At 34.8% G+C, this 16907-nt stretch overlaps 2 protein-coding genes across 2 annotated transcripts in view; one reads left to right on the plus strand and one right to left on the minus strand.

Moving 5' to 3' along the window:
• The first annotated feature begins 1153 nt into the window (after positions 1–1153).
• LOC138333183 (uncharacterized) lies at positions 1154–15524 on the plus strand. Its single transcript, XM_069281367.1, has 11 exons — positions 1154–1676; positions 2383–3213; positions 3424–3521; positions 4164–4379; positions 5074–5161; positions 6104–6225; positions 6605–6710; positions 7472–7653; positions 7947–10412; positions 10818–10917; positions 11777–15524. The coding sequence occupies exons 2-11, from the start codon at positions 2425–2427 to the stop codon at positions 11903–11905; spliced, it is 4296 nt and encodes a 1431-aa protein (XP_069137468.1). The 5' UTR covers positions 1154–1676; positions 2383–2424; the 3' UTR covers positions 11906–15524.
• Positions 2976–16907, minus strand: part of LOC138333184 (galanin receptor 2a-like) — a 49855-nt gene continuing 35923 nt past the window's right edge. The window contains exon 2 of the transcript XR_011209959.1: positions 2976–3111. The gene's annotated coding sequence lies outside the window, so the exon portion shown is untranslated. The remainder of the gene's footprint in view (positions 3112–16907) is intronic.

Below are 16907 nucleotides of genomic sequence, written 5' to 3' on the forward strand. Positions count from 1 at the left end.
AGCGAGACATTCGGTGCAACCATGTTCGGAGATCCTGGGTTCGAACTCCGGTCTGGCCGTTAGTCTATGATTTTCCTTCCCTATCATAGAAATGTTCTTGCCAAAAAGAAGAACCTTAACCATTTGACAAGTTTACCCCAACACATATCCAGCATTCGATGTTTACTTAGCAAACACTCATAGAACATTTTTAAAATATTTCTTTTGTAAAATTATGAGAAATTGATTAACATTACTGAAGATTTGATTTGACAAGTTTGACTTTAATTTTATTAATGGAGTTTGTGGCATCTTGTAGAACAATCTGCCGAACGACCTTAGACTAGATCTAGTTAACAACCTATGGATCGTTCCATAGATTGCTTCGCACCTGGGATGGCCAAATCTGTTAATGTACTATTGTTTTAACCCAACCAGTTGAGTTGTCCCACTTTGACATCTTTCGTTTTAGTCATAGTCACAATCCATTAATTGCACGATTGAAACATTGTTTTTCAAAACATTGATTAATTTATCTATTATCTTTAGCTTAATTTTTATACCTCTCTTTGATTGACTTTTAATATACACTATGCTTGTGTTTATTCTGTCAAAGTTTACTTTTTTGCCATATTGGCATGTATATGTATATAACACTCTTGCAGTGTCTTAATACTCTATTAGTAATATCAGTGTGATATACTAGTGCCGGACAATAGAGAACTTACAATTTTATTCCACGTACTTCCCTATACCTCAAAATGTTATACTTCTGTGTCATTGTAAAGTTGATCAGTGAGTAATGCGCATGATGTCTGATACATGTAAATCTTCAATTGTTAAGTTACATCCAGGATTTCTAAATCCTTGATACCTTCATTCTCAAAATATCAAACATTAAGTTACATGGCGGAATGAAAATATTAGGACGTTTATTCAGAAACTACATAAGTTACAGTATAATTGTATGGTTCATTTCTTCACAAAATATAACTAATCAACACCGACAAATACAGCAATCCTTTTCTGATTTTTAGCTATATATCCCAGTCTATGAATTTTGTAAATTAGTTTGTTAAAACTAATTGAAAAAGAAAAAAAACTAATTTCCGTAAATCCGGATTGTATCACCCGGAAATCTTTAAATTTAGAAGCTCCCTTGCCGACCTATCGCGTCCAAAATGGCGGCTTTATGAAAATTGATGTGCACGAGCACCAAAGCTATAAAATATTCATGAAACAGCTGTCGCAATCAGTCGTCAAACATAAATAACAACCCTTCGGAATCATAAGAAACATGGATTACCCACAAGAGTCAGGTTTTGTAATGATGCTATATTCTTTATCGCTTGACTGGAGTGAAAATGAAGAAATGTGTTGCCAAGGCCGCCAAAACACAAAAAATGACATTTTGTAACGTTTTGCAGATAGGTTGTGGACTTGAAAATTAGCATATTCCTTTAAGTATTTCGGGTATTCAACATAGTTCAAATCGCCGCTTTTTGACATGTGAACTTTAAATCGTTGACCAATGATTCTATAACTTGTGCGACATGTTGGGACAGGCAACATCTCGAAACGCGACAGGAAGTCTCGAACACATTGTGCAAACTACTTCCATTCATATTATCAAGATGGACCTTGTGCCAAGATATTTGACTCATTCACTTGATATGTAACTCACATTGTCTTAAAGGGTAAGTTTTTGAAGCCTCAAAGATGCTAAATGTGAAATGTAATTTGTCATTGTAATGAACTACAGTATAAGTAAAGATGCCCAAACGAAAGTTTAAGTTATATGCACGAAGATCTTGCTAACTGCATGAAAGTTTGAAGGTTTACATAGTTTTGTTTTTATCACAAACAATGTTATGTCTTATGATAGAATACCTAAAAGTTGACAAATTCCTATCAAAATATATAATTGTATTTTTTTTTTATTTTGACTTTTTGGCACACTGAGCTATTAAAAGGGAAATTACAACTAGTGTGAAGCTAGAAGTTAGGTGACCATATCACTATTTACAACTAAAACATGCTACTTGTGTTACTTAGTAAATGTCTAAATGAGCTCTCGATTGTTATACTCTTGCAAACTTTTATAACATAAAATATGGAGGGGCAGTGGTCAGGAAAAGTGATTATGATGTTTCAATATATTATCACTCATGATACACCCTCCACGTCTTAGTTGCCAGTTTATATCCCATGTGAGGCAGTTCCAATACACTGACAGTTGTAGGGCAGCGTCTTTTCTCTATATAGGAAGGCACTTTTACTAAATATATATACCCCTAAACCTGGCACCTCCTTAAATCTGACTCAATAAGGCATTAACTAAAATATACACTTTTAACATACAATTTTCCATCTTGTAAAAACTTCATTTTCTCTTTATTTTAGGTAAATTTAAGTCAACTGTGAAATATCTTCTCAGACCAGACCATGGGCACTTTGTTTGAATGCCTCCGTGAAGCTCGTCTTGAAAAATATTATCCAACCCTTCGAGTTAATGGGATCACAAAATCAGAATCTCTGGCAAAACTGACACTGGAAGATTGTGAAGCTATTGGTGTAACATCCACAGACGATAAGAGACGACTTATAGAACTGATAAATATAATAAAATCTGTACACCAATCTGACTCTCCAAATGTGACTCCTCCTAGAGCTGCGGGCAGACCGTCATCAGCTCGAAAACGAAATAGAAGTCCAGCATACTCTACCCAGTCACAGACATCAGCATATGCACTGTCTGCAACCAATAATGTCAGGGTACGGGAAAACATTCCTACAGCTCAAGCTCATACCAGTAATCAGTTTCTTTCAAGAGCAGAAATATTTGACTTGGTGTCTAGTTCAGATGAATCAAGTTCAGAGGAATCAGCTCATTCAGATTACGAACCAGCAAAAAAACATTTGAATGCTGCCTCTGTTTCACCACCCCCGCCTCGGGTTCGTAAAACTGCTGTAAGTCGTGTTCGACAAAGTGGCTACAATTATGGGGTGCCCAAAGGCGGAAGTGTTGCTCAATCTGTAAGTAAGTCACGGGGGAGAGGTGCCGAAGGAGGTCTGCTCGGAGATGAGAGAATTCGTGTCTGTGTTAGGAAACGACCCATGAACAGGCGTGAACTTAAAAACAAAGAGGTGGATGTATGTAAAGCAGAGAGTACGACTACATTGACTGTCAATGAACCAAAGCAGGCTGTAGATCTTACTGCATATACACTAGAAGTAAGTCAACAAAGGTTCATAAGAATTCATCTTAAACATTTGAAAATCCTTATTCCTACAGGTAAATGTCTTTTAAATAAAAAAAAACAAAATTCCATCTTTAAAAATTAATAGAGAACATTTAAACCCAGGATAACACATTTTCAGTAGGTATTTGGATTTAAAGAAACGAATGGGAATGCTGGTTACATGTTTATTTTTTTTTTTCAGCATGAATTCATATTTGATGAAGTGTTTGATGAGAACTGCTCAAACGAAGATGTTTATGTGAGAGCGGCCAGACCCCTTGTTGGAAACATATTTACTGGGTAAGTGCCTCGAAATATTCATATTGAGGTACCAGTAATTACATATATAATTTCCTTGTTAGAAACATATGAACAATGCATTAGATATATGCCATGTTAAAAAAAAAAAAAAAAAAAAAAAAAACCAGGCTATGCTCTTTGTTAAAACATTATCATTAGAGTAACTCCTAGATACATCAGAAACATGTTGACAAAATAAGCCTTTGTCAGAAATATATTGTACTAGGTAAACTCTTTGTTTGAAATATAATTACATGATAATCATAAATGTAAGTATGTTATCAATAACTTAAACAAATTTAACGGGGTGTGTTGTTTGGTGTCTTCGGCGGCATGCTTCAGTGATATAGCACTATAAAAAGGGCAACAGTTCCACTATATAAGAAGACACAACATGAATATACCGCATTCTCCCAAAACAAACACCTCGCACAACATACACGCAACATGCTGCATACATTGGAGGCCGTCCTTACATGACCATAGCTGTTAATAGGACGTTAATTAATCAAACAAACAAACAAACCATGCAAGCTCCTTCTAGATGACATAAATTTACCAGGTAAGTACTTTGTCAGAAAAAAATAATTCAATCATAAAACAGAAAAATCTCTACTAAATTATCTCCTTTACTTCTTACAGGGGAAGTGCAACATGTTTTGCCTACGGACAGACAGGAGCAGGGAAGACTCACACAATGATTGGATCACGGGACGTCCCAGGGCTGTATCTCCTAGCAACACATGATATTTTCTCCATCATTGAGTCCAAACAATATGGCTCTGATCTCAAAGTTTGGGTCAGCTTCTTCGAAATTTATTGTGGGCAGTTGTTTGATTTGCTCAACAAACGTAACAGGTAAGTTTAGACAAAAAGATCACTGCAACAAGCATACGATTTAGAGAACAAAATAGGTTTACTATACTGTAAACCAACTTTCTTTCTCTGCCACTTAATTGAATATTGTGATTTCTATTTCAAAACATTTTTGTGGTGATTAAGTTTCGCAGATCTAAAGCGAATTGAAATATATTTGAATTTAATTGTGAAAGATTTGTGGAATATATCAATTTGCAGAACAACTTTCGTAAGTTTACCTTGATCACAAAATTCATGAAAATAAATTGCATGCGAAAGATAGTTGGTTTACAGTATCAATATCTAGATCTAGTAACAGAGAAAAAAAACCTAAACCGCTCAACTTTATGTCTTAAGGATTTAAATTATGTCCTTCGCAATGTTAACATAGAAGACAACATAAATAACAAATGTTTAAAAATAAAATTCAACTAGGGTATACCACTTTTGTACACTGAGTTTGCTGTTTTAGAGAAACATGTAGATGTGAAGCAGAATTAATGTTTTAGTGTATAATATTTCAGATAGCAACATTTTGCAATCTGAGTTCCTTCACCTTACACAATACATTTCAATGTGAAATGAAGAGGTTTTAATTTGATAACTTTCAGTTCATCAATGTAATTTTTCGCTAATGACATTCCTTTTTTCAAATTTACAATCAAAGTGGTCTATAACATTTCCTAACTTACAGACTACACGCCAGAGAGGATGGTTCCCATCATGTGTGTATAGCTGGCCTCACTGAAACTCAAGTTCAAAATGTAGCCGCTATAATGCAGGTAAATAAATATACCTGGTACATGTACTGTATCTCAATAATATATTCCGTATTTGCATATTACATAGTTACCTCCCTTTTGGGTAGGTATCAATTGTGACGGGCGCGCCATTATTTTGTGAGCGGTACTCATATTGTTTTCTCTAAGACGTATGACGTTTCGCTTGCAAACACGTGTCAGAATCAATGCCTACCTGCAAGGGCAGACAACTCTGTAATATGTAAATACAGAATATTGTATTATTATCATTTTCATATTTATACAAATACAGTATCACTTTCTTGACTTCATTGCATGGAAGACCAAACATTGGATAGAAATAACTATAAAACATATTCACTAATCTGCCTAAAATTAAGAAACTGCATAAACATGAGGGCAAACTTATGAATAAAGAAGATTCAAAAACATTTTGATTGAGAAAGAACAAGGAAATATAGACCAAGTGGTGGCAAGAATCGTAGCTGTTTTCATGGTCTATTTTTAAAGAAAAAACTTAAACTTTGTTTGAAAACATTTCTTTAAGGATTACATATGTACAATGTAGTATTTGATACCTGAAATAATGTTATTATTTATATTTGCATATTTCAGAGTTATCCGCTCTTGTTGATAGATCTATATGGATTGTGACGTCATGTGTTTGTAATGTCATACTTTTCAAAGCAAACAATTTTAGTTTCACTCACAAAATAATGACGTCATAATGGATAGATTTGTTAGCTGCCACAAGGGAGACAACTCTGTAGTATGCAAAGACAGAAGATTCTGTGACCAGTAGTACATGTAATAAACTATGTCATGAATGTGTTCTGCCAGTAGCAATCAACCAAGTGAAAGTTTGATACAAGGCAGCTATCAGGCAATATTAATCGAGACTCTGACTATGATGGGTAGTGTTTGTATGTGTAGTGTTTGTATGTGTAATGTATGATGTTTTAGGTATTGGAGTATGGTAACTCTGTACGCAGTAAAGGTGTAACAGGAGTAAACCCAGACTCCTCCAGGTCTCACGCTGTCCTCCAATTAGAGATAAGAAACAATCAGGATAAAAGAGTTGGCAGGTAAGTCTTTTCCATATTTTTAAGATTTTTCCACTTCTCTAAAGCTCTTTATTAGCTGTAGAAATGTTTTGAAAATCTAAATGAGTTCTGGAATAGTGCATAATCAGAAATAAAAAGAAATGTTATGTCACCATCATAAGATTCTGGACGTTTGTTGTACATAAAATATAACCTCTATGTCTGCCATGTTTCTTAATATCATAACTTGTCCCACTATGATGCATTGTATATATATATGGAGACAGGGTATTATGAGTTACAGTTATTTTCAGTTTCTTCTCATAATCATGCTTTATTTTCTGCTTTATTTCACAAATCATGGTTTATTATGAATTTATGAAACAAGATTCTGTACCATGGCATATTATTTTCTATGTAGGATGTCATTCATAGACTTAGCAGGGAGTGAGAGAGCTTCAGACATGACAGACACGGACAGACAAACAAGGATGGAAGGAGCAGAGATCAACCAGAGTCTTTTGGCTGTAAGTACCTATAGACTGACCTACCTAACTTAAACTCATCCCCCCCCCCCCTGAAATTTCATAATGAACTGTTCCAATCTTTGAATTAGAAGGGTTCAAATGTGGCTTCAGGGGAGAATGAGTTAATCACTTAGATCTAATGCAAACGGAATTCCAACAAATATCTATAGAATCCTTAATTGGAAGTTTTGGTTCACCTTTTAAATTCTAATAATAGAGAAACAACTGATAATCTTGAAATCACACATACATATTACTGAACCTTGTGGATATATTTAAGATTTTCTTTGTGACCAGCCCTCCCTTCATAATTTTCATTATAATATGCCTATAACGAACATGCTTTCAGCAAATCCATGGTTATAACGTAGTGATGCCTATAACACAGTAATTTTGTTGATCCCCACAGTTTCGTTATATTAAACAGTGTTTTACTGTATATGTTTTATTTTGTCCTGACTATAACACATGTTTCCTACATGAATTGTACCTGAAATGTATGGTAGTACTTAATTCAAAACGTAGTCTAGGTCGGTCATGGGGTCATCGACCAAAATACATTATCAAAGTGACCTCAAATTTTAACTGTTTATTCACTTAAAAGTGAAAAGCTTATTTGGATTTATCTTGCACTCTATATGTCATTTTAATCTGTTTTATTAAGGTCAGGGTTCTATTTAGATATTACCCAAAGTAGTAGCCATCATGCAGGTGGTTCTTCCATTTTGTTCCATGTTAATCTGTTTTCTGTATTTTTCTAGCTGAAGGAATGTATCCGGTCCATAGACCAGGACAGTAAACACACGCCCTTTAGACAGAGTAAGCTCACACACATCCTAAAGGATTCCTTCACTGGAAACTCACGAACATGTATGATCGCTAACTTCTCCCCTTCAAACATATCCTGTGAACACACCCTCAACACACTCCGATACGCAGACAGGTGAGTAAGGAGACAGGATGTACAATTACATCAGACTGGTTACATCAAGAAAAGTTGAATATGAGCTTTCAGAGAACGAATGAAAATTGAGAATATTTGTTTACTGGAAATGTACATGTATTCCTTTTATACTAGTACATATGTATTGGCATATGAAAATGACCATTTGAAAATTCCATATTCTACTAATCTGTAAAACTTTTTAAGTGTTATTTAAGCACATTGCCTCTTAGCTAGATTATCATCTTTATTATAAGGGAATGTCGAGAATTGCTACCTATCCTTTATTTCAGAGTGAAGGAACTGCGTCGAGATCCTTCAGCTGGAGGGACTAGAGCAAGTCTAGCTAGTAATATCCTGATGAACATCCCACTACAAGCTCCCTCAGCATTCCAACCTTCTAATGTCCTGTGTTCCTCCACACCGATGCGACACCGACCATCACGTCAACAAAACGTGAGTCGGACTGTGTCTGATTTAGCACTGGACCCTAATGAAACTCCAATCAAAGGTCATGGAATGAGGCGGAAAACAGTTCCAAAAAATGTATCAAAATCAGAGTCTACAAAACCAAGTCGTTCTGTTGCTAGTCGTCTGTCTGTCGTCCGTCATACAGGACCTAGTAAATCGTCCTCACCTTTAACATCACGTAGGAATCTTGGAGCAGAAGCAGCTCACGTGAGTAGTTCGTCAACAGATGATACTCCTGAGCATACGGTTTCCGACTCAAATAATATCACAGCCCCGAATCGGCCTGGGGTTGGGATCAGAGCGAGCGATGTACCCATCACACACTCACAAGACACAGACAATGACTTTCCCACAACAGACTTTAACAATGAAGAAATCCTCAATGATTTAAACAAAACCGGTGGGAAGCGGCCTGAAACTGGCCAAACTATGCCTATGGGTGAAACATCAGTAGCAACATCAGCTTCTGCCTTTATGGGAGGAGTCCATCTGTCAACGGCTGGACATCCTCTTCCAATGATAGAACAGGACAGGGCGTCTCACAAAAACTCTAGTAGTGTAAACAATCATGCTACCCCGGTGATCAGGAATAAAAAGTATATTGAATCTCCTAGATTAAACAATGGATCAGTTCCGTCTCCAAAAAATATTCAACACATGGGAGTAGTATCGTCTGGTGTTGTAACAAAGGGACCAAAAGTATCTGATACTCTGCCGCAGCGACACTCTCGTCCTTCGTCCGAATTTAACGAAAGTTTTGAGGACGATCTCCTTTTTGAAGGAACGGAAAGAATACCAAACAGTGCAAGGGGCTACCCTCGGAAACCATCTACAGGGGAGACAAATCTACAAAATTCAGGGGGAGATAATAATTCACCAAACCTGGGACTGAGTCGAGGACGAGATGCTCCTTTTAAGGTTCCACAGGATACTTTGACTACTCCCGCTATACCAGCAGTGTTAACTGCTATCAGCAGTGATCTCACAACATTTTCCCAGCGATCTCCAGGAAGGATTGGTAACAACAGGTTCCACAAACCAGAGCCTCCTCAAGCTCCACCCTCAGGCTCTCGACCTCCGTTTACTTTAGAGAAAGTACAGGATAACCCCATGGCATCACGTCCTAGAATTCTGCGGACTCCACCTCCCGTCGTGTCCGAGTCTATAATAGAATCTCCAGAATATCAAGGAAGATCTCGAATGACTGAGCCTTCTGCTGGACCATATCAAACTGATAGGAATTTAAATGAAAATAGGACCAACACAGATAGACTGTCTCCATATAATGCCGCTAGGCCCGCTAATGTGAGTGAGACTGGACAATATGATATGAATCAGGAGCTTGAACTGTCTTCTACTGGCGAGTGGTATGCCACTCCTGCAAACTTTGACGCTCACATAGGGGCTTCGGTGCAAAGATCCAGCAACTTTGTCACACAGTCGTCTTCCAAACTACAACCAGGTGCTTTCTTTAGTAAATACAAAGAGTTCACTGGCAACATTATGCCAGAGAAACCATATGAGGATTATCCAGATTTAGACGAAACAGATTGCAAAGGTGTTGATGGTGATTTGTCAGAGTTTCGGTCTGTTCAAAGACGACAACCCACGACGCCAGAAAATCGTAAGACAGATCCGTCATCACGTCAAAATGTAGCAAGTCGTCTTCGTTCAGTGTTTTCAAAATCAAGTTCAGACAATTCAGAACAAACTGTTTCCTCTACATCAAAACAAAGTGAAACTAAATCTGTGACGAGTGATAGTGGATTAGCTGTGTCTGTTGTAGATAGTCCTCCAGCAGCTCGTACATGCTGGGACAGTACTACTAACCCCGCTCACAGTAACATTCCCTCTTCACAAAGTGCTACCATTCCAGCTCTCCTTCAAGACAATTCCCATGATTTACCCGCAAACAATAAAATTCCAGCATTACTTGATCCAAGTAACAAAGAAAACATTCTATCAACAAAATATCATCAAGATGGGACAGTTTCGTTTAGCTCTTCTTCCTCTTCACATGACAGTCGTTCAGAATACAGTGTGGGTTTGGCAGGCCGATCAGGTAATAATAACAGTGCTATAAAGACAGAGAAGCTGACAGTGGGGTCAGCATTCTCACCTATACACCCCCAGCCTGTCACATCTTCTAATCGACTAACAAAGAGTGTCGCCGTGGGGATGGTTAGTAAGGATATTCTTCAACCCAAGGCTGTGGCCATGTCGACTGACAATGCTGGAAACACAAGGAAAAGAACAGTAAGCGATGAATCAATTTCATCTGATCCAAGGTATATAGAATTTTATATTTTATCTCAATTTACATTGATTTGTAATATATTATCCCAATGTATATTAGTAGTATAAAAGCATAATATTTGTAATACTTGTCTGTATCCAGGCAATACGACATAGAAATACATTTTGTAGTTTAATTATGAATATATCAACCTGGAGCATTTAAGATTCAATCAAATAATTTAATATCATATATAGTCTTTCATTAAGTTAAATTATATTAAGTAATATTAAAGTTTTGTATTTTCAAATAATTATTATGGTATATCACATTCTTGTTAATCAATTTGCTTATATTTTGAATTGTATTTAAAGTCAATGTGTTTCATGATATTAATGAGTTATGACCAATTGTATTTCTGACAAATTGTTACAATAGATACATTTGTTTTCTTCAGACAAAGACTTATATCGGCCCATGAAGACCAGTTGGCTGTAGTTACCTCCCTTTGTAAGTTGGAGATGAAGCTACTGTTAGGAGCTAAAGCTGGAACTAAGGTATGAAAAATAGGTTAAAAGTTGAATAATCTAAATATTATAGAGAATTGGTATACATAAATGATTATATATATGAACAGCAAATGTCAATTATGTTTATCACGCTGAACTATAAACATAACTGACACTTGATGTTTCATTGAGATATAACTACAATATGACACTTGGTGTTCATTGAACTATAAACATTATAAATAACACTTGGTGTTCATTGAGCTATAAACATAAATAACACTTGATTTTTCATTGAGATATAACTACAATATATGACACTTGGTGTTCACTGAGCTATAAACATAAATAACACTTGGCGTTTCATTGAGATATAACTACAATATGACACTTGGTGTTCATTGAGCTATAAACATAAATAACACTTGGCGTTTCATTGAGATATAACTACAATATGACACTTGGTGTTCATTGAGCTATAAACATAAATAACACTTGGTGTTCACTGAGCTATAAACATAAATAACACTTGGTGTTCACTGAGCTATTAACATAAATAACACTTGGTGTTTCATTGAGATATAACTACAATATGACACTTGGTGTTCACTGAGCTATAAACATAAATAACACTTGGTGTTCACTGAGCTATAATCATAAATAACACTTGGTGTTTCATTGAGATATAACTACAATATGACACTTGGTGTTCATTGAGCTAAAAACATAAATAACACTTGGTGTTTCACTGAGATATAACCATAACTGACACTTGGTGTTCATTGAGCTATAAACATAAATGACAATTGGTGTTTCACTGAGCTATACAAAACTACCACTTGGTGTTTCACTGAGCTATACAAAACTACCACTTGGTGTTTCACTGAGCTAAATATTTTATTGACAGACTTATGGTGAATACGTTGAGAAGATCAGTAACATTTTGAGCCAGAAGATGGCTGCCATGCAGTTACTCCAGGAACACATAAAATCCTACACAGCATTTGATGTCCATCGTGGAGCCGACAGTTCCTAGGCTAGTTTCTACTCCATCAGGGGCAGACAACTCAATGTCCATAAAGGTGCCGACAGTTCATATATAGGCTAGGTTTCCTTCATTAAAGGCAGTAAATTCTCTTCCTTACAGATTTCATCTGGACTTGCTTCCAAACTTCTCAGAAAAAGCCACTTGTGGTATTTTGATTTTTGATGTGTCTGTGAATTCTGATCAAGTTCTAAGTCTTGAGATAAAACTATATACATATATAGATATCTTAATCCTCTGTTTGTATCAATGTTTGCAGACCTTCATATTGAAAGGGGCATTGAATAGATTTTCACAAAATATGTGAATGTACACGACTGAGGAATCAAAGGTTAAATTAAAGTATCAAATTAGATTCCTTTAATCCCATTAATTAATTGTCATTTTACAAAATGAGACCACAGTGGAATTATCTGGACTAGTGGTGCACATGAGCATGAATTATTTATTATTTATTTATTTATTCAAATAACTTATTCTTCAGAAACTATATAAAATATGAAACATGCAATGTTTTGTTATTAAATTATTTTTTCTCATTTTTTTCACACCATTTAAAAATCCACAAAGAAACTCAGTTCTACACTGTATCTAGTACAAAGATTATTATTATTTATTAAGCCATGTGATTCCACTTTGCTAAAAATGCCATTGTTTTCCTAGTTTTCGCAGCATCAGTTAACAAGTTTTAGATCATAATTTTAGTTGCTTTCATATATGATATTTCAGATATGTTTACAGTAGGAATAAGGGCATTGTAGCCTGCAAAAGTGACTTTGTTGTTATTTTTGTTATTCATGTTTTTTGTGTGATTATTTTTACATATATTCTATCCAAGTGAGATAATTTTTCATCCAAAATATGTGTTCCTTGAAAGTATTGTTTTGATTGTATCCTAGCTTTGCCATCAGTAGACATAATACCCATGTAAATCTATGAAAGGCTCCTGAGTGTTTTTTTAAAGGTGTTTGCTGTAAAGTCAGGGATGAACAAAAATTGTTATCCATCAAGTTGTAAGTTAAGTCTGGCAGTATTTGGCATTTATTGTGTACCACTGTATTATTTGAAAGTTTTACGTAATTGTAATCGGAGTTATGTCCCTTTCCGTGCCCCCATAGACTTCATCATTTGAGTTACTTTATGACTGCTAAAACCTAGATTAATACTCAAATGAATTCCAAAGGACCTAGAAATGTTGTTTGTTATTCATGTTGTTCTTTGTATAAATAGCATGGAGGTAGACATATAAACATTTCTTTTGTTTTTGTTATACAAAAATGGTTTTATTTTTCAAAGAATAACTTAAACAGGAAAACAAGAGTTAACAAACATGTACACATGTAATTCCAACTCTTGAAAAAGTTTGAAAATATCCAGACAAGTTTATGATTGGTTTTGAGTGTTAATATACAAAGAAAATAAGGTGAACTGATACAAGAATGAGTTTGTTGTGAACAAATAAATTGTTATGTATTCATAGTACAAAATGTTCAATACATTGATAAAACATATACCATAGAGCTTTGAAGTTGAGGATTGGCATTTTCATTATTCGCTCATTTACTGAATTGGTAACATACAAGGCTTCACTATTTAGCTGGAATAATTATTTGCTAGATTAGATAACACTGGCAGAACTGAAAGGTTACAAGAGTAAAAAAAAGTAAACCTTTATTTTTTTAAAGATGCTCCACCGCTGACAAACAGTATTTGTAGCAAACAATTTAGTAATTTTCTTCGGATACAAAAGTTACTTTTTTTACACCATCACCGCCATTGAAAAGTTTGAGCTTCTAATTTTCTAATTTCCTGGAAAAAATCTGTGGCACTTTGTCCTATATGGAATGAAGTACTGAATGCTCATGCACCAAACGCAAAATAAATCATTTTACATTATGTTTTGTTAGGTCACAGAAACAATGTAGTGTTAATTTACAGTGATTAAGGTCATGGGATTAAATTACATTGCCATTAAAATGCTGTGTATTAACTATTGTACATATTTGAAGAGCTAAGTGATTCAAGCCAATTGGACCTTTTGTTAAACATTTTATGTATACATGTCAAAGACCAATGCATTTATAGTGTTTTTACAATTATTTTTACCCCTGTTTATATAAAATCCATACTTTTATACACAGGGTTTGGTTACAAACATTCCATCCGAAGTAGTTGTCCGTCCATCAACATTTTATACTGGTAATATCGTTTTGTACTATTTGTATTTCATAGTTTAATGCTATAGAAACAGTCTGTATCAAAAGTGTAATGTACTATGTAATGTGAAATTATTCAAGTACAGTTGTAGGTAGCAATTTAATATTCTGTTAATTGAATGAGACTTGCATTTGTGAGAATGTGTGCAAAAACTTTCAAAAGTTATATTTTGTATGTTACTAAGGCAACTTTCTTTTCCTTCTTTTGCCCTTGGCAGAGCAGCCCATGAATACATTGAAAATTGTTATATTTTAAAGGTATTTTGTGGGCTGAAAGTAAAAAAAAAAAACTTTTAAGACATATACAAATGTAATATAATTATCTAACCTGTATTATGACTTATTTCTAACTCGAAATAAATCATAATCCAGGAGATTCTGGAATAGCGTCACATTTCACATACCACCCATATATGCACGCTTCTTCATTTGTGCAAAATGATGGATTAGAGATAGCTTATATTCTTAAAGGTGTCTTAATATGGAGAGGTAGGCATTATCTTTATTAGGGCAAATATGGTTTACAAATGGCTACCAGTAAAGTTTATGCAAGTGTATTTTTAAAATACTAACAGAAAGGAAGGGAACTGGGTGTTATATAGTACTGAATATTTAAATAAGGGGAGGGGGCTTATTTGAGGATGGGTATTATAAAGTATTGAATATTTATTTAAGCAGAGGGGTTTATTTTTATGAGTAGGTACTAGTGTTGAATATTTACATAAAGGGAAGGGCTTATTTGAGAATGGGTATCATATAGTACTGAATATTTACATAAAGGGAGTGGCTTATCTGAGGGGGGTATTATGTAGAACTGAAATTTACATAAGGGGAGGGGCTTATTTGAGGATGGGTATTATATAATACTGAATATTTATATAAAGGGAGAGGCTTATTTGAGGGGGGCATTATGTAGTACTGAAATTTACATAAGGGAAGGGGCTTTTTTGATGTGGGTATTATATAATACTGAAATTTACATAAGGGGAGGGGCTTATTTCCAGTATGGTAAATAGAAAAAAAAATTACTGTCTTGCATTAGAAAACTATTTCTATTGTTATAGAAAATAAAAGGATAGTTCATTGTTATACAGTCATTTATTTGTACATGTTATATGTATGTCACTGTTAGACTGAACATGTAATTGTAATAGTCCTTTGTCATAGAACATGGATTCCCAATGTTCCTTTCTTGTCATATTGAGTTTTTCACACAAAGAGAGCCTTTAGAGTTGTTAAGAAATATAAGTATGACCTTCCGATTCCTATCCCAATGATATTAACCTTCATTGGAATGGTTTCAATGGATCAGACATGTGATAGAATTCTCAGCAAAAACTTGTGATAATTCTCAGGCATTTACATTGACATCTTAAATAAAAACGAGAAAAGATTGTTGTTGTTCTTGGTAATTTTTTTTATCAGTAGCCTTGTCTATGATTTAAGTAGTAATACATATCAGTTGGTTGTTTTCCACTTACAAGGATATCATTTTATTTCATTTCAGAATATTGTATGATTACAATTGAATTTAGGATTTGGCCCTCTCCTGAATGTCAGTAACAATGATAAGTCATCAGTTGTACGCAAAAATACACATTAACCTTTATGTGTTGAGATGTCTTCATCCTTTCTTTGTTGGTCCTTCGGCCTTCTGTCCTTCCACACATAACCTTGTATGTCCAGATTCAGTAGTGAGGTTTTTATTATCGTCTCCATAGCTCCATAAATCTTTTTAATACTTTCCCAAATATCAGTATGGATCATGAGCATGTATTATAATTAATCTTAATTTCTGGGATTGAACATCCATCAGCAATGGTAGTGATGAATTAGTTTAATCTGATTAAAATACAGATAATTATCTTTATAGCCACTCCGTTCAATAGAGGATCTGACAATATCCCTTAAGGGGTCATGTTCGGATGACCTTTTTACTATACATGTACTTTAGATCAAATGCATTTTCTACACACTGCTTTTTCAATTGGTAACTCCATTTCGTCCCAGTATACATATACATTTAGCTTTGATGTGCTCTTTGGGCAAGATAACTATATACACGAAAATAACTCTAACAGCTTTATCAAACTATTTCGTCACCAGTCAAGATTCTGGCAGCAGCATTTTGATTGGTCATTTACAAAGGTCACCAGAACATGGCCCCTAATGGGGTATCAGATGCTCTTATATTTTAATCAGATTGGAATTAGTTATGTTGAGGATTAAAAAATATTGATGGCTCTTAAACAATTGTAGTTTTATATAATCATTGCGAAGTAATTACACTTCTATATATGTGTGAAGTACTGTATGACACACATATATATATAGGTATATATATATATACGTATCTATAGAGCCAAAAGCCTGTGCTCACAGTATTTATATCGGTCAGTCTATCATCCTCGGCCTTGACCTTAGATGTCTGCTCGTACCTATAATTAGATCAGACTCATTCCTCATATATTATCCTTGTGATTCACTTCGTTAGACTACTATACGAGTATATAATGAAAACTGTAACCTAGGCAAATGTCGTTCTGTTCCCCGTTTTACCGAGATTACCGCATTATTATGACAGAATAAATGTGCTAATCAATGTGTCATTTGTCTAAAAATACACATAACGCGTAACACCATTTATAGTACGAAGGCTCCGAAGCTTGGAGACATGGCCGTTTGTTTTATTACACAACTGTTCACAAAGGTGATTATTTCAGAAAAAAAACACGGGTGTTTATTGACTGGCAATGCTTTGCAATTATACATTCGCG

This window comes from Argopecten irradians, chromosome 10 (assembly GCF_041381155.1).
Source record: "Argopecten irradians isolate NY chromosome 10, Ai_NY, whole genome shotgun sequence".
NCBI classification, from domain to species: domain Eukaryota; kingdom Metazoa; phylum Mollusca; class Bivalvia; order Pectinida; family Pectinidae; genus Argopecten; species Argopecten irradians.